This window comes from Lissotriton helveticus, chromosome 9, assembly GCF_964261635.1.
Source record: "Lissotriton helveticus chromosome 9, aLisHel1.1, whole genome shotgun sequence".
NCBI classification, from domain to species: Eukaryota; Metazoa; Chordata; class Amphibia; order Caudata; family Salamandridae; genus Lissotriton; species Lissotriton helveticus.
In genome coordinates this window covers 1044972031-1044995177 of record NC_136070.1, presented here as the reverse complement: position 1 = coordinate 1044995177, position 23147 = coordinate 1044972031, and the positions used below count along the sequence as shown (strand labels likewise).

General features: G+C 47.0%; 1 protein-coding gene across 1 annotated transcript in view; it reads right to left on the bottom strand.

Moving 5' to 3' along the window:
- IARS1 (isoleucyl-tRNA synthetase 1) overlaps nucleotides 1–23147 on the bottom strand; it is a 548404-nt gene that overhangs the window by 450609 nt on the left and 74648 nt on the right. Inside the window, exons 8-9 of the mRNA XM_078661397.1 lie at nucleotides 15714–15801; nucleotides 5688–5748 (exon numbers count right to left, since the gene is read on the bottom strand). Coding sequence (XP_078517523.1) covers nucleotides 5688–5748; nucleotides 15714–15801 — 149 coding nt within the window. The remainder of the gene's footprint in view (nucleotides 1–5687; nucleotides 5749–15713; nucleotides 15802–23147) is intronic.

The window sequence follows — 23147 nt, the reverse complement described above, 5'->3', positions numbered from 1 at the left end:
AGACAAGTGCCTTTTGTGTAATGTCTCAAATATCACAGAAGTAGAAGTGGTAGGCGCTTCAACCTTGATTCCCAACTTCGCCGCTCCACGCAGGAGAACCTCCTGAAACGTGCCAATATCGTCTATAGGAGACACTCTAGTCTCCGGCGAATCGGACAACGTGGGCGAGTAGGAACGGGTCCCAGAGGCAGAACGTGACCTGGACCGACGTCTCTTATGGTGATGCCTGGATCTTGAGGAAGATCCACGTCCACTCCTCGATCTGTCCCGTCTCCCCGAGCGAGACCTCGACCTCTTGGGTCTCGGACGTTCCTTCGGCCTCCCAGGGTCAGGAGTCCTAGGCTTCTTAGGAGTCTTCTTCGGTGGCGTCGGAAACTCGGGCATCGACACCGCCCTCGGCGGGACCGGGGGTGGAGGAGTAACCGGACGCGGGGTCTGCGGAGCCGGCCTCGGAGGTAGGGTCGGGGCCTTCGGAGGCGGACCCTTCGGCAAAGCGGGTCGCGAAGGAGGTGCAGAGGGCTTCATCGGAGTATCCACCCCAGAATGCGCCGTTCCCGGCGAGCCACCATCCCGTCCGGAGCGTGGGGAGCCCCCCACAGTCCTGGGCCTGTCCTTAGGACCTCCAGACGCCGAAGATCGGTGCCCAGACGACGACCGATGGTCCCTCGACGTCGAACGGCCCTTCGGCGTCGACCGTTTCTCACTTCTCGACGTCGAACCGTGTCTGCGTCTCGACGTCGACCCCGACCAGATGGACGAGCCACGAAACCTCGACGACGGGCGATGGTGCCTCGACGGCGACCTCGACCTCTTCGCCTGTCTCGACGTCGACCTCTTGGATCGTCTCGACGTCGACCCTTTGGATCGTCTCCACGTCGATCTCCTTGAGCGTCTCGACGTCGGTCTTTTCGAATGCTTCTACGTCGACCTCTTCGCGCCGGAGACTTCTTCCGTCTCGACGGCGGCCTCGACGACGAGGATCCCCTCGACGACGATGTCCTCGACTGCGAACGGCGGTGTCGCCTCGACGGCGAGCGCCGATGCCGGGCCCTCCGATGTCGACCACTCGACGCCGACACCGACGACGAGGAGATCGACACCGGCTTCGACGGCGGCCGGAACACGTTCCTCGACGTCGACGGGCGACGTTTTCTCGACCCAGAGCCCTGGTGAGACTTGGAACTGGCCGTTGACCGTCCTCTCGACGTCGTGGTCAGAGCAACTGACCCAGACGGAGATCTTGGGCGAGGGCTGGTCTTCCTGCCCCTGGGGAGCCCCCCAGAGGCCTCAGCATGGGCAGAAGGAGCCCCTCCTGACCCACCTCGTGCCTTTAACCTCCTTTCTTCAAGTCCCTGAAGTCTGATCTTCTTCCTCTCCTTCAGGGTCCTTCCAGAGAAGCCTTTGCAGATCACACAGTCCTCAGGGATGTGGGAAGAGGGAAGGCAGAGAATACAGACCTCATGGGGGTCTGACTTGGCCTTCTTCCTTGAGCACTCCGGGCATTTGTCGAATAATGCAGGCATTATGGACAAAAAAGAGTGCAGAAACTCAAGAAGAAAGCCACCAAAGTACTTTTAAAGCACCAAAAATCGAAATTAGTGTAAAACACCAACAAAACCCTTGAAAAGGGAGAGCTCAATGCTCCAGGGTCCTGCTTGCAGGAGCCGGAAAAAAGAACTGAAACTAAGTTGGACCTGCTATGCATTCTGGGATACTGGGAGAAGGTTCTGGAAGGTTCCTTAAAGGCACAGTATCCTAATTAAGCCACATAATGGCAGCCTATGGGGCTTGTCTGTCCAGGTTCTTCTCTCTATCATTCCTGAGGGATTTTGCTGTTAAGCAAGGGAAATCTGTACAGGCTTTGCTGTTTTGTGGATTTTATGGTGGAATTTCTAGTTGAAGTACTGGACAGTGTAGCCTTTTTGGCTGCATTATCTGTCTTTAAATTCTCTCTTAAGTGTCTATGAATTTTCTGCATTTTTTGACACTGTAAGAGATTATTTTTGATTGCTCCGGGGTCCACGCACATGGGCGGGACTATTCACTAGATTATGACTATACACAGAGATCCCCTACTACAGAATCAGGATTGACTCAGAGCTTGGTGCCGCGCAAGGCACTGGTGGCACTGAGCCACGCAAATGTTGTGAATTTGCGACTGGAGCAGGCCCAGATTCGGGAACGGATCCAGAGGGTCTGACTGATGCTGAGGGCGAACCCGCCAGCCAAAGTCCAGGTGGGGCACCACCAAGACCCGTGGGGCCCAAAGGCGCTCCAGAGGGGTCAGACTGCCCAAATATGAGGTGCATAGCTTCATAACATTATTTGAGTTGGGCAAGGGTCGCTCCAGCTCCACAAAATGGAGACACAGAATCACCAAGGCTGGAGTATGGGAGCAAAGCCTCCACCTGTGGCATCATTTTCCATGCCTCATTCAATGCCTTGAACAAGTGCGGCAATGTCAAACACTTCTTACATTTTTTGTATTTGTGGGACTTGCACGACGAAGACGACCTACGAAAACGACTCCAAGAGCGGGCCCGGGACCTTCCATGCGACCAGGACCTGGAGAGGTGCTGAGTCTTCAGATGTCGGGCAGCCAGAAGCTTCTTCTACCGCTCCCGAAACACCTTTGAATTCATGGTGCCGCAGACAGGACTGTGTCTAGAGTCGTGGTCCGGCGCTAGGCACCACAGACAAAACAGATGAGGGTCATTTGCCTGCGACAGGCCCTACCACGTTAAAAACCCACTTGTTTCTTAGGGAACATCACTTGCACAGTGGGAACAGAATGCTAAAAGAAAGCAGACACAAATGTTGAAAAAGTGGTTGAAAATTGACCAAGGTAGGTAGCGCTTCTGAATCCACAACGTTTGGGTGGAAAGAAAGGAACGGTTGTTAGCAGGCTATGGAGGTGCCAATATAGGCATTGCACACGTTGCATTCGGCACGGACAATGCCTACGACACTTGACCTTTTGTGCCACCTACCAGTGCGCAGGGGTACTGCTCAAGATTTTCCGGATCTAGTCTGACACCTGGGGGATAGCCTAAGGTAAGGAATCTGCAGGTAGAAGTGTCCATCAGATAATTCTGTTTCATGGTGGCCAGTCCTCGACGCTGAGAGCACCCAACCCCATCGACATCCGAAGTGAGTCTCCTCAGGAACTGTGTTAGAGGCCCACTAGTATGCCTCCATGCTCATTTTCCCTTGATGGAATTCTCCCACATCAACCCAAGTTGTCACAGTGACAAAGCTACTCAAAATACCACAACCAAGTTTTGCTCCTCATATATCCAGAGGACTTTGATTAAAAGTGTTTTGCATGGATCAATAGCATTTTTTGAGCATTTGTACGCCATCTCACTGCAATGAACACGTCTCTTGCAGTAAATCAGGCGAGTAGAAAATCTATATATGGTGCACAAGCAGTTAAACAATAAGAAGACCCAGTCAGAACAATGTTATCACCTGCAAAGTCTGCTCTTTAACAAAAACAAACCTAAGCGCATGCATCTAAAGCTTCAATTGTCAGGAGTGTATAAAATTGGAACGGGTGTGGAGGAAGGACTATTGCCTAGAGGCTAAACTTAGGCTGAGATGTAAACAAAAAAGTATTATACTGCCATAACTCATGCCAAAGGGGCGTATTATGAACCCGCACTGATGCCACTAGGAATAACTTGAAGGAGATTTTCTCCATAGTCCAGAGTTTCTGACTCCCGGGACACAAACGAGTATTCTCCCCACTTCTAATTCTTGGTGTGAACAACTGTCCAACTTCTTCTTGGAGAAAATCCGCTCTATTCAGGCATCTTTTCCCTCTGACAGTATGGACACAGGTCTCTCTCTGGCAGATAGAGAGTGTCTTCCTCCCTCTCAAACTTTAGCCGCTTTTGCCCCTATTGCCCTATCAAGCTCTCTTAGAATTGTTAAAAGACTGGTTCACCATCAGACCCTTGTGCTGCTAGACTTGTCCGCTGTTGCGAAGACGGTCAACCCAGAAGTTAATAGACTTATTAACATGTCCCTTCAGGAGCCATGTGTTCCGCATGCTTGGAAGCAGGCCAAGATCTTGCTCCTCTTGAAATAGTCCTCTCTTGACCCTATGAGCCCTGGGAGCTACCACCCTATTTCCCTCTTGCCTAGTATGGCCAAAGTCTGTGGAAAAGTCGAACAGGCAGCTGACTGAGTTCATAGAGGATGCTGGCCTGCTCCATCCGGCTCAGTCGGGATTTAGGGCCAACCATAGTACCAAACTCGCCTTGGCGGAAGTCTCAGAGATCATCCGGGAATGCTTGTATGCTGGTGGGAGGGGAGCCTTGATTTTGCTTGACCTCTCAGCGGCATTCGATACGGTTCCCCATTCACTATTGCTGACCAGATTGGCTGAGATAGGTATCACCGGTAAAGCCTGGGGCTGGCTTAAATCTTTTCTGGGGGACCCCATGCAGCAGGTCTGGCTTCCTCCAGCCTCGTCCTTGCCCCAGAATGTAGAGACGGGGTCGCACAGGGTTCTTCCATGAGCCCTCTCCTCTTTAATATTTATGTCACGCCCCTAGTTCAACTGGCAGAGGATCTGGGTGCGAAAATCATCTCTTATGCTGATGACACCCAGCTTCTGTTCACTTGGAGCAAAAATGAGGATTCTGTTGATGATGCCCAAAAATGCCTGACTTCAGTTTTTCACTGTCTGTCCTCGGCGCAACTCAAGTGCAACAAAGAAAATTCTGAAATCCTTCTCTTCAGGAAGTTTCCTCCCAATTTTAGAGAAACACTCTGGCCGCCGGGCTCAGCCCTACCAGTGTTGATTGGCCTCCCCGTAAACAATATGAGGATATGGTTTATAGAAAACCTCACCTTCCCTACGCAGATTAAGAAGCTGGCCAGTATGTGTTTCGGGCTCTTAAAAACTATCTGAAAATGTCTTCCTCTCCTGCATAGAGCGGCAAGGGAAACGGTCACCCACGCCCTTATTCTATCTCTGTTAGATTATGCGAACGCGCTGTCTGCTGGCATTCCAGGCTATCTGATAAATAGGTTGCAGGTAGTCCAGAATGCAGCTGGCAGGGTCCTTCTCGACATTCCCGCTAGAAATAGTGTGAGACAACATCAGAGAGCACTCCACTGTCTGCCTGTAGCGGATTGGGTGAAATTCAAATCCCTTCTTATAGCCCATCGTGCGCTTCAAGCCTGGAGTCCAAGCTATTTCCAAAACCGCTTTTCCTTTCACGTTCCTTCAAGACCACTCCATTCTTTGCACTTACTTCTGGCTACGGTTCCCCGGTTCCGGCTACAAAGGATGGGTGGCAGCTCTCTAAGTGTGAAGGCAGTTCTGGCTTGGAATGCACTTCCGCTTGCTCTTCGTAGTATTCAGGACCTTGCCCTGTTCAAGAATAATTTAAAACCTTCCTCTTCAACTAAGCTGACCATGTACCTCCTCTCAAGGCTCGCGCTGGGACACTCTTGTAGTATCCGAGCGAGGTACAAGTGGAAATAGCATAACATAATCTTCACACCATCGCCACTCTGCTACAACAAAGAAATGCTAGTATTTAGGCTGAAATGTTAGGTGAGCTGTAACTTATGGCACATACAAGGCACCTAAAAACTCAGATCTCAGTTGATTCTGCAGAAAGCAAGTTTCAACAGTCTCTATTAAAGGGAGACACAAGAAAATATCTTACCTTCAAGAAATAATCGAACAGTGGCTTGTATGTTTTTCCTTTGAGAGCAATGCCTGGAAACCTAGAAGAAAATACAACATAATGAACAAGAAAGCAAGGCCACAACAAAGCAACAGTTATATTATAAAACTTATTTGCAAGTCAATATGAGGTTGAGAAACAACATATTTTGCATACATTGTTTTCAACAGTTGTACTGGATTCATTTAAAAGATAACCTCCTAAAGGAGGATGCAGAAAATTGTCATCTATTAATTACTTCTTGCTTGCAATTCAGCAAAGATACCGGTCTTATTATGCTTATCTTAGCTGTATTTGTGCCGTATATTGCATTACCGAAAATTGGGCTTTTGCTTAATCTCTGCCTTACAGGAGCAAAAAGGTTTTACTAATGTAAATATAATTTCATAAAACCGATTACAAAAAACTCACTGGCTGAATTCTACATGCAGGGAATCACAAATTGTTAGACCACATGCAGAAGAGAAATGGTGAAGAAAAGTGCTCCTTTTTGACATGGTCCTCCCCACTTTTTGCCTGGTATCTGATGCAATTTCGACAGAAGTGCACTGGGTTCCTGCTATCCATGTCTCTTGAACCAGACTTCTTTCCCTAAAACTGTACAAATGTTCCCCAATTAACACTACCCATAAGTCCCTAGTAAATGGTACCCCTGGGGTATTAAAGAGGATCCCTGCGAGCTGCAGCACGTATTGTACAATCCTAAGAGATCCCTCAGCATCAACATGCATACTGGCATTGCAGGCTGCGAGCCATGGTGAAGATAAAAGTGAAGTCACAACATGGCACAACCCCTGTACGCAATGCCTACAGACACTGCATGCAGTATAGGTAAGTCACCCCTACAGCAGGCATTAAGGCAGGGGGCACTATATTACATGTGCAGTCACACCTGCATGTGCAGAGCAGATATGCCCCTATGGTGTCTAAGTCAATTCTTAGATATCACAAGTGAACAGGGAAGCCATTTTAAGTACATGTGCCGGACACTGGTAAAAACAAGTTCCCCAGCTACATGATGGCTTCACTGAAATCTCTGGTGTTTGGTATCAAACACCTTAGATTAATAAATGCACACTAATTCCACTGGTGGATTTATTAAAATCTGTACTCAGAGGGCACCTTACAGGTGCTCAAAAACAACCTACTGACTACTAGTGTGCTGACTCACTAAGGTAGACCAGCCTGCCACCCCAGATAGGTTTCTGACCCCTTGCAGGTGAGAACATGCGCTCTCTGAGGGCAGAAGCAATGCCTGCTCTTGCCGGAGGTGTTGCCACCTCCTCCAAGCAAGATGGCTAAGTGATCAGCATATCAAGGCAGGAGGCTTCTAAGGCCTCTACCGCCTTTGATATGAGACCCAAGGCTCCCACAGACAGGGGAAATGTTACCTCCTGCCCTGGGCCCATTTGGCACCAGGACAGGTGGTAACATTTGACAGTCATGAGGCGTGCCCTCCTCTGAGGCTAGTACTACCCCTAAGCTGGGAATACCTGAAGTGGACTTGACTTTTAGAATTCCACCTTCTTGGTTTTGGCAGAATTAGACTCTCTGGGTCAGGGTTATGCACACTTCCCACAGGAAGTGGTCAAATAGAGGGTGTAGACACCCTAAAGGTAAGTAGCCCATTGGCTAGTACTTGTCACTCCTTTAACGCCCCTAAAAGGCAAGTTACTTACCTTCGGTACTGCCTTATCTAATAGAGACGTGATGGAGCCGCAGATTCCTTACCGTTCAATTTAAAGGCGTCAGTCTAGATCCGGAAGATATCGTCAGAGCACGAAGTGACAACCGCGTCACTTACATATGTGACATGTCGGTGCGCTGACGACAGATACTTTTCATGAATTTGCAAGCCAGAAACGTAGAGTTGTGAAGAGTACTGGTGTGTTTAAAAACTAAAGCCTTGCAAGGGAACAACCTTGAACCTAGTAAAAATTGTCCGCAGTGCGGGGAGGATGAGTGGGTCGGTAAGGAATCTGCAGCTAGATCATGTCTACCAGATTAGGCGTTACCGAAAGTAAGTAACTTGTCAATCTGATGAAGATATCTAGCTGCAGATTACTTACCTCTGAATAGATAGCCAAGTAATACCATCCCCGGTGGAGGGCAGGCTAAGAAGTCCCTCAGGTACAAATAGGCAAAACAGCCATCCCTGCGCACCAGACTGTCCAGGTAGTAATGCTTAGCAAACGTGTGCAGGGATGCCACGTTGCTGCCTGACAGATTTCCAGGACTGGGACTCCACGTGCTAATGCAGTGGTAGCAGCTTTAGTTTGGGTGGAATGAGCTATTAAGGCTTCAGAAAACAACTCATCGTGAGCAGATCCTTTTCTGCGGCGCTCGTCCTTTCTTCAGACCTCATACCCCACTAAGAGTTGGTCGTCCACCCGGAACTCTTTCGTGCGGTCAAGGTAGAACGACAACGCTCTTTTTGGGTCCAGATGGTGGAGTCGCTCTTCTTTTTTAGAGGGATGTGGAGGAGGGCACAAAGTGAGCAAGGGGACAGATTGTCCCACATGAAAGGGTGTTACCACTTTCGGGTGTGAAGCACCAATTTGTCAGGGAATATCATCTGAAAGGGAGGTTTGAACGACAGAGCCTGCAGATTGTTCACCTTCCTGGCAGATTTATTGCCACTAAAAAAGGCTCTTTTTATTGTGAGCAGCCGGAGGGGGCAATTATCCAGAGGCTCGAAAAGAGCACACATAAGGATAAGAATCAAATTAAGGTCCCACTGAGGCATACTGAAGGGGAAGCTGGAAACAATGTCGGAGAGGACTCGATAGGAACATCGGGAAGGAGGAAATCCCGCAGCAGAATCCAGAAAGTTTCTGGGTTAGGGACTCACCTGAAAGGCATTTGAGTAACCCTTGGTGCGGCTCGTCTCTGTTACAGGCAGAGGAGGGAGATCCCGGGGATGCGGACCAATCCGACGTGAAGAGATCAGAAGAAAAGGAGGAACCCGACGGAGGACGTAGTGACGTCATCGGAGAGTCCGGAAGAGAGAAGAGGCCGGGATTTCGGAGGACGCCTGGAGGGAAGGCGAGGAAAGCGGACGAATCGGAGAAGAGATTGAAGAAGCCGAGGAGTGGAGCGAGGAGTGGTGGATACCCTCCCCCCAGGAGGACGAGAAGCCGCCGTAACTCCGGAGAGTTACGGCTACGGCGGTGAGTGAGCCGATAGACAGGGCATTGCAGTGTAAACCCGGGAGGCGGTGGAAGCTTGTGGATGGCGGGAGGCTGGGACGAAAGAAACAGGGAACCACAGGGCACTGTAAATACTCCCCGTTACAACCCCTGCACCCAGTCCTTCTCACAACCTCCCCACTTGCCCGTACTTGCATTTTTCACTCAGCGGGTAGTCTACATAAACAGGCATTGTAACCAGAAGTTGAAAAGTCAGCTACTATGCCGATAGTCTGAGCGTTTACGACCGCGCACGGAGAGGAAGGCAGACAGCTGGTTATACCATTGGATTCTTAGTAAACTCCCCTCCTTACACCCGGGTGTGGTGATGGCTTCATACTGACCCTACACATCCAAAAGACATCCTACTTACTGCCTCTGTGTTTTGTTTTCTTTTGAGCTCCTGGGGCATTTGGACTAGTCCACCACTCTACAACTGAACATCTCAGCAGGAGGAGCACAACCCGGACAGAAGAAGACACAGAGACACCACTGCCTCACTCAACCTTTTCTCCTTGTAACAAAAACCCTTGTTTTTGACCACCAAGCACTAATAAAATCACCATTAATCAACCAATCAAGCCTCCTAGCTTCTACTTCCGCCCATCCCTCCCACACATATGTACAAGACTTTTGGTATATACGTAAAATGGGGGATTTAAGTAAAGATGATTGGTCTGGCAGCCTCAGGAAGGCAGAAAAGGCAGACAAATACCCTTTGAGGGTGCCCAGACCAGAACCCTGCTGGGCAAGGATCAACATGAACAGTAGAATATCAGAAAGAAAAGCAGAAAGAGGGTCGATGAACTTTTCTGTACAACATTTTACAAGTTTCTTCCACCGTCTGGCATATACAGTCTTAGTGGAGGTTCACCTGGCTGTCAGAATAACATTATAAACTTCGGGAGGAAGGTCAAAAGCTATCAACCGCTGCCGCTTAATCTCCACGCAAGAAGGCGTAAAGTTGACAGGTTTGGGTGGAGGACCCTCCCCTGCAGCTGTGACAGAAGATCCTCCCGAAGGGGCAGCCTGATCAGGATCAATGCTAATTTGCAGAAGGTCAGGATACCAGACGCTCCGTGCCCAGTCAGGAGCCACAAGGATGACTTGGACCCGGTTGTTCCTGATCTTCTTGAGAACTCTGGGCAGGAGCGGTATGGGCGGAAAGGCTAAAAGGAAGCCTGAGCTACACTCGAGTCAAAAAGCGTCTCTGAGCGAGAGCCGCCTTGGAAACTTAAGTGGACAAAACTGCTGACAATGCGCGTTCTCTACAGAGGCAAACAGATCTAACCAAGGCTCTCCCCACTGCTGAAAGAGACTTTGCGCCAGCCCCGGATGGAGATGCTATTAGTGATCCGCTAAACATCGACGGCTGAGTTTGTCCGCCCTTGACTTCAAGGAACCTGGCAGGTGTTGAACCACCAGGGATATGCTCTGCTGTTCCAGTCGTGTCCAGAAATGCAGGGCCTCTTGACAAAGAGTCCACGACCACACTCCGCCCCGTTTGTTGCAGTACTACAGGGCAGTGGTGCTGTCTAAGAACACCTAAACTAGCATTCCTTTGATGTAGGGTAGAAAGGCTTTCAAAGCCAATCGGATCGCTCGGAACTCCAGCATGTTGATGTGGAGTCCGGATTCAACCGGAGACCAGAGCCCTCTGATCTCCATCTCTCCCAGATGGCAGCTCCATCCCAGAAGTGACGCATTTGTATCTACTATGAGATCTGGTTGGGGAAGGGAGAGGGGTCTTCCTCTGACCCAATTGCGATTTGTTAGCCACCACTGCAGGTCTTGTGCAGGTCCCTCTGAGATCTGGACCATGGCAGAGAGATTCCCCTGATGGTGCGCCCACTGGGACTTCAGGTTCCACTGCAGAGCCCGCATATGCCATCTGGCATGTATCACTAGCAGCTTTCAGGAGGCAATGAGGCCCAGCAGATTCACAGTCATTCTCACCGAAATCTAGGCTAGAGGCTGAAACATCGGTATCATAGCCTGAATATCCTGGACTCGACGCTCTGGAGGTTAGGCTCAAAACTGCACTCTGTCCAGATCAGCTCTGATGAAAGTGAGCATCTGAGAAGGAGTCAGGTGTGACTTTGGCACGTTGATAGTGAAGCCCAGCGAATGCAGGGCATCCACTGTTGTCTGTAGGTGGGAGACGACAGCCTGTGGCTAGCCTGCCTTCAAAAACCAGTCATTGAGATAAGGGAAGACTGGCACCCCTGATATGAGCTGCGACCAAAGCCATCACCTTGGTGAATACCAGAGGAGTGCTGGAGAGTCCAAAAGGGAGAACAGTGAACTGAAAGTGCTCGTAGCCTCCGTGGCTGGGGTAGGGCTGGCGTGGTTGAAAGCCCCTTCAATGCTGCAAAAGGAAGTCTGGGGATAAGAGGCAACTGAGAGGCCAAAGAACTTGTCAGCCCATGAGTCCTTAAAGCACTCCAGCGCCGTGTCTGCCTGGCCTCCGAAGAGACGAGCGTCATCAAAGGGCATGTCTATGATCGAAGCCTGGACGTCCCCCAAAAAGCAAGATTTTCTCTATCATGGAAATTACTCTGCCCAGCGAGTCGATCGTATCTAAGCCACATTGAATGGCAAAACTTGCTGCATCTTTCCAGTCTGTTACGGCTTGGGAGTTGGTGGCCCAGGCCCCCACCGGGACCTGTGGCAGCACTTGCGCAACGGTTTCCAACAGAGAGTGGAAATAATGGCCCAAAAAGCATGAGGTGTTCAACAATCGCAATGCAAGAATGGTGGAAGAAAAATATTTCTTGCCTCAACTGTCCAGCCTCTTGGATTCCCTGTCAGGGGGAGAAGCAGGGAATGGGGCTTAGGAAGTAGAGCCTGGGACTAGCAAGCTCCTTGGGGTAGGGTGGGTAGTGAGTCAGTTTGAGTTGCCCGATGCAGCGTGGTGGCAGCGGGCGATCGTCCTGTTAACAGGAGCCCCTGTGCTGGATTTGGGTCAGGTTCCCAGAAGGAAGTATTGGAGGGCTTTATTAAAAGGGAGCAAGGGTTCCAAAGAAGTAGCTCCCGGGCTGTATTACCTCTGTCAAGATGTTAGTCTTCACCGCCACTGAGGGTAGCTGGAGGTCAAGGTCTTCAGCTGCCCAACGCACCACTATTGCATAAGATGCTCCCTCCTCTGTAGCTACAGTGGGGGGGGACAAAGCATGCCAGTATCTGGAGAGGTATCCGGTATGCTGGCTTCACCCAACTCCTCATACCAGTCCATTTCCTCAAAAGGCTGGTCTTCTAAAGGGTCCAGCAACCCCTACTATTCATCTCCAAATCCCAGCCCTCCAGAATAGGGCTCAGGAAGCTACCTAGGACCTGGTGGTCCTGTCAGCGTCTTAATCGGCGTCAGTCGACATAGTACTGGCTCCGGGTCATCAGGGATGAGAATAGGGCGGGCGTCGCCAGTGGGCGACAGGAGCATCAGCACTGGAAATGGCGTTGGGAAGGTCGCAATGGCACGAACAACGCCGGTCCGGATCCATGGCCGGATCCGGTGAAAGACATCAGAGCCAGGGTCTTGGGCGCGGAACCCGATAAAGGCCCCGCTGACCCTGCGGGTCTGAAGGCACTTCAAAGGGGCAAGGCCGCTCAAAAATGAGGCGCATGGCCCCATAAAATTATTTAAATTGAGTGGGGGTCGCTCCAGCTCCTGGAAAAGCGGGAAGGTGCGGAGCCGACCCAGGTGCAGGTTCCATAGTCCAAGGCCTTGAGTGCAGAGGCTCCCCTTTTGTGTCGGCCAACGGACAGGGAGAAGTCTCTGCTTCTTGTGCCTCTTACCTGAATGTCCCGAGGATCTTGACTGGGACAAAGAGGATTAGGGACTTAGACCTTCAAGGAGATCGGCGCGGTGTTCCCTGCCTGGCCGCACACAGCTTTAGGAGCTACTCCCTCAAAGCCTTCGGAACCATGGCCCAGCAGTCAGAGCACAACTTGGAGTCGAGGTCGTGCTTCAGACGCCACAACCTAACCAAATGACGCTGTGACAGGTGCCGCACACTTGAATCCTGAAGTCCTTCTAGACATGACTTCTTAAAGGCTGAGGAAAAAGGGGTCGACAAATGTTAAACAAAATCCTGTCAAAAAAGTGACAGAGGGTAGCTCTCTTCACAGATCAGCGCTTCACTGGCGCGGAAAGAAAAGAACTGACGTCAGCGCACCGAGGTGGTGCCTATATAGGGGACACTGATGTTACGCTGAGCCAAGCAACGCCACCTTCCGGCGCTCAGAGGTATTGTCTTGACAAGGCGACCAGAGACTCGTCCTGCAGCTGACCAGCTACCAAGAACCCTGGGAGACTGCCAGCCCTTCAAAAATTTCCAAGCAATCTCCATTGGAGTAGAACTGCTACTCCCTTCCAGTCCACAGGCACCATCAAGCAAAGTCCGATTCACCGAGTTGCAGCTCACCGGCCAGCCCGACACCACAGTTCCCCAGAAGAGGTATATATGCTCCTGAAGGTCAGATCTGTCCCCCCCAACCAAGTGAGACGACACCAGGAACAACCAGAGCCGTAAAGGAACAATACCCGAGGGTACTGGACCCCTTGCAGCAAACCAAGACCATGAGAGTCCAGTCGGGACTCTAGCGACTCAGAGACAAAGCAGCCATTGAGAGACGTCTGGACCACAAAGACCCACTTCGAGAGGGGCTCAGCTGTCCGGACTTGGCACCCGCAACCAGCGAGACCGACGACTGCAAGGTCCTAAGACGCCCAGAACCCAGCTAACTTTTACACTGTGCACCCCAGCCCGGGTAGCAACTCAACGACTGTGCTCCCTTGTCCCCCTGACCCTTGTGACCCGAGCCCCCCTGTTGGGAGCTTCCAGACTTGCCCCAGAGTCCCCCTCTACAGCCTTTTCTAGGTGGCCCCCTTCTCTTTACCAGGCATAGGGCGCACAGCTACCAACACGACCAGCACCTCTGCACCCGGACACCCATGGGCAGATAATTAGTAGCTGCTAGTAGCACTTTGGACCTTGGCCTCTTATGACCTTTAAATCTAAAGGAAATCTGCAGAAGCTGAACGTAAATACCTGTATGCTATCTCTGCCTTTTCTCCATTAGGTAAGCATTATGGGTAAAGGCGTATTTAAGTAACTGTTTTACTTAACTGCAAAATTCAATATTTAACAAAGTACTTACTTGCCATCAAAGTTCTTGGTATCAAAACATATATAACAAGCATTTGCAATGCAATAGGTCTCGCATTAGGAAAGTTTGAGCTATTGGTCTTGTAAATGACAATTTTTTTATTTATGTGTTTGCTTTGAAAATAGCTAAATTAATAGCTTTGTCATTTACAATGCCAATAGTTATATCTTTCGCAAATGTGACACCTATAGCATTTGTAATGCAACATGTTTTGTATTTACGTGACTTGTCTCGGACTAAAGCCAGAGAAACCAATCGCCATAAAAGAGAAACTTCAGGCAAAAAGAACTGGAACAAAATAGTAACCAGAGGGCAAGGAATGCAATACAAAAATATTTCTCAAGACCCTTGCTACCCAAGGAAGACCCGTTTAACTCCTACTTATAGAGGCTATCAAAAAGGGCACTATTCCTATCATACCACGATATACCTTGGATTGGGAATAGCCAACTAGGAAGTATCGAAGTGTCCTACTGGTGACCTACGGAGGAATTCTTGGAAGGAGGTGGAGGAAAAGGAAGCCAAAAGTCAGAGAGAAATGCTCCCCTTGAAAAGGATTCCAGAATATGATATGGATGATCTAAAAGACCATGTAGACATCCAACCGAACGAGAGGGGGAAATCGCAGACAGGAGACTCCGCACAGGTGAGCCAACTGCGGTCAGAGAAGATGCATCCAGCTGCCACTGTGCTGGCGCGGGAGAGGAGTCCTGCCATCGCCCAAACCAAGACCATCCGAGCAATTTTTTGGCCATAGGATTTGATCTTGAGTGGGAAGGCATGATGTGCATGGAAGAGAAGAATGCTTTCAAAACTACATAAAAATGCAAATCATTCACTGGGAGCAGAAAGCTCTATCATTTTGGAAGTGGTCTCTTCTATTTCTGCCTAACTTTATTGGATGATAAGACTGGAAGTACTTGTACTTACAAACTAAGAGAATCTTGTCTAAGGCCCACTTTGCACAATTAGAATGGCGGTGCAACAAAACTGACAAAAAAGCTGATAACGCTTGAATATATACTGGCTGCCTGTTGCGTAGGGAAGCATTATGCACAGTTTCTGGTCTCTCATTTCTCAAAATAAACTGAAGTTTGCTAGCTAGGTGCAGCTCATGGCCAAGCAGGATACACCTAACTCACTTGGTTTGGGATTAAACCACCCAATGTCAAAAAGTGGCTGGTAAAATTCACTAAATATAACTTGAATATGGTGCTTTGAGGATAATCTGCCTCTCACAGTTGGGGTTTGTTTGGATTATTTGTGGGGTAAAACAAAAAGGGACATAACAGATTAAACGAGCCCTGAAATAATGAATGCTCTATGATGCTGTCAAGATTTTTGTATATAAAACCATACAAGATCTTCATTAAGGTAAAACAAATGCAATCAAGCAGCTGTTCTCTAGAAGACCCAGCAATTCTCTAATTCTATTAAACTTTCTCTCCCCTGTGCACATTCCAGAGTCAGTGAGCTCATAATTTTCAGCAAGTAGCTGCTAAACGGAGTAAATTAAAAAAATAAAATAAAACATACTGCACTCCAAGGGAATAAAGCTAGTTGGGAACTCCACAGATTTAACATAAGCGATGTGTCAATAGAAATTTGAGAACCGGAAAGTAAAAACTAATTAAAAATATGCATTTACCTTCCAAGAACTTCATATTCGCTTTCAGATTTAAACAGAGATACCAGTCTGGCTTCCATCAAGATATATGTCTTTCCAGTAGACTTATCTAGAATTCAATGTTGCACCATTAGTAAGGGCTAATATGTAGATCACAAGAATATATACATATATAAAACAAGAGAACACAACAATGATAGCGTAAGAGTGCTCATCTACAAAGACTAAAAGCTAACAGGAAAAGTAGGTGGGATGAAACGAAATAGATGTTTTCAAATATAATTCCACATACCATTACAGAGTGCTTGGTCTGCATACCTACTTACCCATTACCTAAAAATAAATGTATTCAATATTTTTTTAGCTAAATATCTCTTCTGACAGACCACTCTGATCAAAGAAATTTGATTAAACTTTTAGTCGCCGGATCACTTCATGAAGGAGAATTAACATAATACCATTCGGAGAAATACAATAACAGCTAGAGGAAATCCATCATTCTCAGTGTCAGAAGGTCACTCCCGGAGCTTCTGTTCAGAGAGATAAAGGGGTTACTCTTCTACAAGTAATAATTCAATGATCTCAGTGGCAAAGGTGCTGCTGCATATACAGATTGGACTGCTCTGTATTCAAGTATATAGTTTAATGCAAAGGCAAATGCAAGTTTTGCCTTATGGTGAAATGAGCCACTAACATTTAAAATACCAATTTCATTCATCAGTTTCACATTTTCCCACTATACGATATTTTAAGTTACAATTTATTGGTCTCAACATAACAAATCACCTATAACCAATAACCAGTCAATAGCAATGTAAACATGTAGAAGTGGGTGTCCATTTCTTTTTCTAATACTGGTATTTTAGGTGTTGTCCGGAAAATCGAGTGATTTGATCAAGACCAGGCACAATGTTGTCACGAGGGGAGTCGGGGTCAAAACCCAGAACACCCAAAACTACACCTTAGTGATGAAATCAATTCTCATTCCGAACAGACCCTACCTGACCACTAGGGCAGTCATAGTATTTCACAACAGGTCATTAAACTAAAAGGCAATCAGAATGGGGAAGTGCCAGTTACATGTCTAGGACCCATATGTAAAAAAAAAAGACACCTCTAGCCCCACCGGTGTTTCTGTATAGTCCAGATAACCTCTACCAAATTGAGTTCATGCCAGAAGAAGAATTTTGACATACACGTTGATAAAGTTTCTTACTCCCCAACAATATTATTAATTGATACATACTCATCCTGCAGACTACATCACCTCATGAAAACTCCTTACGGACTGGTCTGGAAATATTGTTCACAGTAATGACTACCCAGCACCACCAGGTGACGCCCAGGGGCTCTGGCCAGGACTCCTGTTTCATACATGACATCACACCAGTATACTGGGTGCTTACCTGAGCGTGGATGTCAGTTGCTGATATTTTTTCTGCTCCTCAAAGCGTACCGACGGGAACCCAGAGGACCACAAGAGCAACAAAAACATCATGTCATATATTTATAAACCTCAGGGTCTTATAAATCACAGTACTAGCTCCTTGAGGAGCAGTACCTTCCGGGGAGATGGGACTGATTAACCAAGAAAACAGTGCAACACAGCTTGTTCGGAATGTCCATCACTGCCTGCCTGAGACGTGTGTTGCTGCCAGGCAGATGTAAGCAATGGCGGCATCTCTTGAAAATGCCTTGGAAGCAGTCTGGTAAAACTAGCACAATGTCTTCTAGAGGGTCTTTCTTAACCAACCATGCCATATTTCGATACCGGGGATGACCAAACGCAAAATGGTGCGTCTGGTCTCTGCCTTACCCTTCTTTGCTCTGGCGAAGCTCACAAAGAGTTGATTATCAACTCTGTCCTGGCTAGGGTGTTCAATGTAGTAGGATACTGCACACCTCGAGACCAGTACACACAATCGATTTTTCTCCTTGGTTGGATCCAAAGGATGGATGAAAGTTGGAGGGTGATATATGGGGCCATATGAAAGACCAAAATAACCTTGGGTAAGTAGTATGGGCAAATGTGAAATCCAACTTATCCTGAAAGAAAACTGTGAAGGGTGTGAACTGAAAGGGATTGAAGTTCTCCAACTCTGTGAGTAAAATGAATTGTCACCAACAAAATTGAGTTTTAGATAAAGAATCAGTTTCAGGGAAAGGCATATCGGCTCAAACGGCAAGGCCATAAAGAAAGTCAAAACAAGGTTCAAACTCCACTGAGACACAATGCAAAGAGCGTAAAGAAGTCAAATAAAGCAAACATTCGCAAAAGTACAGCACTAGTGCCAACTTAAAGAAGGAAGGTTGATTAGGAAGCCACACAACAAAGCTGTTAGGTGGCATTTCACCATAGCCAATGCCTGATGTCAGACAAGAGATATTTAAAAGTACTAATCCCTTCCAACTCTCTCCACTGTACAAAGTTCATTTCCACACTTTCCATACACAGATTTGGTGGTGGGCTTCTTGGCTGCCAAGAAGAGACCCTGTGACGTAATAAGGAAGGCAAAAAGGATTTTAGCTGACACTGTTCAATCCCCACGCATCTGAAGATTTTGTATAGAGGAACTGACCATCCAGCTAGAAGAGCAGGTTCATTCTGTATGCGAAGGGTTGCCGTTTCAGTTAGCGAATGCTGAACACCAACAAATTGGCATTTCGAATCCTCCTCGCCCACCACAGAGTGATCAGAAACAGCTGCTCCTAAACCTCCCGTACCTTCCATAGTGTCTCGGGATATGCTCAGGAATCAGTGGAAACAAGTCCAGCAGTCAAAGAGACCAGCTGAACCTGAAGATATCTACCAGGGAACCAACTGACAGGAAATGCAAGCACAAAACTGGCAGTAATATCAGTTCACAGCTGTGGCGAATAGATCCACAAAGAGAAATACCAATGTGAAGAAAGTCAAATCTGTCGCCTCAGGGAACACTTTCCGCTCAGGGTCCTCCTGAGAGAGACAAACGTAGGACATCATTCTCACATTGAGGGAGCCTGCAAGTTGGACCATTATTGGGAAGATACACCATTGCTGCACCTATGTCAAAAGGCGATCCATCACCCAACATAGGATCCATAACCCTAAACACCCCGTTTGTGATATAATCTATGGTAATAATATTGAGTGACAGAATCTGCACACTATGCCCTTTGTCAGAAAGGAAAAGGCCTTTCAGAACAAGATAGGCCACCCACATCTATGCACATTTACGTGCAGACGCTGCTCAGACTAGAACCAAAGCCCCAATGCTGTTTCCTAGATGAGCACCCCAGACAGTGGGGAAGTATCCATAACCACTGTAGCTTGAGCATAAGAAGCCTAAAAAGGAAACCCCTTAGATGGTTTAAGGGGTCTACCCACCAGTGTGGGTCGCTCAGAGTGACTTATGTTCATCGGGCTATGGACTCTTTGGCCAAAAATAGTTTCTACCATGAAGCTAATAAAAGGTCTAGGAGAGACACGTTAAATGAGAAAAGCATCTCTCCAGAAACTGTACAGGGGTGCAATAGTTCCATCAGACTTTACTTCCACAGAAGTCAAAGCCAATTCCAAGGCCTACGCATTAGGTATACTTCCCACATATGCTACACCAGACATTATATACATGTCTGTATTATCTCTACTGGTCACCATTTAAGAAAGATAGTCTGAGAGTTCTATATAGATAATGTGTCTCAAATTCCCCAGGGATCTAAGACAATCTCATAAATTGTAAATAAATCTTAGATAAAAAGCACTGTTAAATAGAAGTATCCCCTTGAATCAGTTCATAACTGTTACGAGGTCTTCCCAACCCACACTGCTCAGCAATGTGCAAAAAAAACTTGGAAGCTGTACTTGGTTGTCTAGCTAGCTTCCATGATCTATCTTTCATACCATCAGAGACTGTGGTGATATTTGTTCCACACAATAAAGGACCATCAGCATTACCCTGAAGTATATTAAAAGTGTGAGCAACATTTTTTGCGTAATCAACTTTGGGAACAAAGGTAATCATGAGTAATAATAGGCTTTAGCCCTGATCTACATCCTGCATCACATCATAAAGTTCAAAGGACGCAATTCACAAACTGTGTCAAAATGATCAACTTTTCTTTATTTTTTGTACTCTATGTTTTATTCTTTTATCTTATAATCTTTAAATGCTGTCAAACATGTTTTCGAATAGGTTTTCCACCTCCTGGGCTTTTCAAGATGACCATCACTAAAAGGCCTTTTTGGGTGCATGATAGATGCACATAAAAACTATTTCAAAAGTGGTCAGTGGAACATTTCCTAAGAAAATACATCTTAATCTGGGTTTCACCCAAACACAACAATCTGGCAGCAATATAAAATTCAGGAGAAAATATGCTGCTGGTTATACCATGTCTTTTCATAAATCTCTCCATGGTTTTAGCTTTCATATATGGTGTGGCAAAACAAGTATTCGTTGGCCCACTGTAACTACCAAAGAAGTTAAACCACATTAGGTTACTTACCCAAACCATACCAATGTCCCCAAACTATTGATGTGAAAGCAAGATAAACAAGCTGGCCTTTCTAGTTCCACTGGGGGTTCTCATTTCAGCTTCTATTAAGCGTGTCTCCTCTTGAATAAGGACTCTGAAATTTGCCCTTTGTAAATAAGCCTGTATTCTATGGTTTTTAACAACCTGACTAGTAAACTGGACATAACATATCATAACATGAGTATCTGTAAAGTGCATGTTCACCCATAGACCTCTTGGCGCTGAACAAAAGATGGTTATTGTTACCCAACTCAATGGTACAAATATAGCAGGTCATTATTACTATAGAAGCACAGTCCGATACTTCAGAAGACTGCAGCCATACTCAATTTAAGGAATGCATCTGGTAAATTGGATGGCTGTCACAAAGGGGGAAAAACATATCCCATCTCAGTGGTGGTGTTAGTTTGATGTGAAAGGCCGACTGTCGGCGTCTGATTTCAGGCTTGCACGTACCGGGTTGTTAGGCAGACTCGGTGGAAGTCGTTGGAAGTCACAGCGAGCTACCGGCAGATTCTGGAGGCTGTCTGCCGGCTGGGTTCAGGAGACCAGCAGCAGCAGCAGCAGCAGCAGCAACAGCGGCAGCGGCAGTGGCGGATGGCGGAGAACCCAGCCCTGCAAGCTGCCGAGACTGAGAGTGAGGGGGCGGAGTCGCGCTACCTGCCGGCCGGGAGCTGGGAGCGAGCAGCGCAGGGGGTCAGCAGAGGACGCCGAGTGCTGGCGAAAATCGGCACTCCAACAAGCGGAGGAAGGGGTCGAGGGCTGGAAGCCATCACGAGCAAACCCAACCCCAAAAGCATACCGCAAGTAAGCAGGGGGGTGAACGAGGGAGGAAACCCCACAAGATACCAGTTAAGGAGTAAGAGGCTGGGAAAAGATATTCCTGTGGGGCTAAATCAAAGTGACAGTACACAAGGGGGGGTGAAAAACGCTGAGACAGAGGAAAAAGCCTTCCCTAAGCTCACAGCATATAAATCTAAGGTTTCGCCTTCAAAAAGAGAAAAGAAAAAAGACAAAAAAAAAAGAAACAGGATTTAAGACCCCAATAGTTCCTTCACTTAACCTCTATTTTAAGCCAGTCCCAAAGGTGCTGGTGTTGAAGCCTGACTCTATCCCTCAACCTCAAGTTAGGACTGGTGAGGCAGTAGAGCTTGAGGAAAAATTTGAAAATACATTAAAATCTATGGAAGAAGAGGAACGCGAACAGGACTGGTCAACTCTTTCAACACCAAACCCATTTCAGGTTTTGGATACAGAGATGGAGGCAGATAAGGGGGCTAGTTCTGATGTAGAGGTATCTATGGAGCAGATATTTCAATCTACAACATCAGTCACATTAAATATGCTATCTGAAAGCTCACTTGTCGTCTCTGCTGAATTGGGAGAGAAGGCGGTAGAGGATATATTTGCAAAGAGGGATGAAACCCGTAGTAATGAAAAGACGATGTTCTCCACAATTGAGTTGGGCTCAGGGCAGCAAGAGAGATCTGCCTCATCAGACGTGTCCGTTATTGAACTCTTAAGAAAACTGGAACAGGATATCCATTTTGGTTTCGAAGCCTCTAGGAAGAATCAAGAGCGTATTAGTGCCACATGTGCGTTGTTAGAGGATAAGATAGATAAATTAACGACACGTGCAGGAGAGATGGAATCTGCAATGAAAGCTGTGCAGGGAAGAGTCTTGGATAACCGTAAGGAGATAGAGACTCTATACTCTAAAGACAGGCAAATGGATGAAAGGATAGAAAGGCTGGAAAATATGCAAAGGCGCAACAACTTAAAAATTCTCAAACTTCCAGAAGGAAAAGAGGGGACAGATATAAAGACTTTTGTAGTGCAGTTGCTGAAGAAAGAGTTGGCACTAGAGGAAACTGAGGAAAATCTAGTCCGTGACATTCAACGAATACACCGAGATCCTTTTAGGTTGAATCCAGACCGGGCCAAGCCAAGAAAAATTTTGATTAATTTTGCGACATACTCATTAAAGGAGAAAATTCTGTCACTTGCTTTAAAGAAAAAATCTATTGTGATAGATGAAGTGACAGTTGATATCCGGTCTGATTTGTCACCAGCTACAGCAAACAGGCAATGGGAGATGGGGAAGCGATTGACACCCTTAAGAGAGATAGGAGCTACGGCTCAATTAAAATTCCCCGCCTTTCTAAAAGTCATGTGGCACAACAAAATGTATACATTCCGTACAGTGGACGAGGTAGATGCTTTTTTGGATGTTACTCATAATGAAAAGAAATAGAAATAAATTATCGGCCATAATATTTGTAAAATAGTAAAAAGATACACCACCACTGAGACATCCACAGGCCTAGGCCATGGGAGTAATGGATGGGTTTTCCAGGGAGGGAAGAGAGTGTAGGGAGAGGGGAGGGGTAGGGGAGAAAATTAAAAAAAACATTCCTCATGAGCGGTCTTGCTGGGACTTAATTAGAAAGAAAAAATGGGCAGTATGTGACAAGCATGATAAGTACGATGAGCAGGGCTGGAAATAAAGAGTTGCGGTTCCTTACATGGAATGTCAATGGGCTCCGAGTTAAATCTAGGAGATTACTGATTTTGAAATATTTAGAAGATTCACCTGCGCAGATCATCATCTTGCAAGAAACACATTTAACACAAAAGGAAAGCAAAGAGATATTTAGTACTCAAAAATGGATTGCAAATGCTATTTTTACATCCCAAGACTTGGTTACAAAGGGAGTAGCTATTTTGATTAGAAAAGGATCTGATATAGTAGTCGAAAATAGTGTAGTAGATGGTAGAGGAAGATGGGTGATTTGTAGATTACGACTGTCTAGTGAAGTGCTGATAGTTGTAGGCTATTATGGTCCGAATATAGATGACCCCACAGTTTTAGAGAAAGTTGAATTCGAGTTATTGGATTTCCCAGGTAAAATTATTATGGCAGGGGATTTCAATACA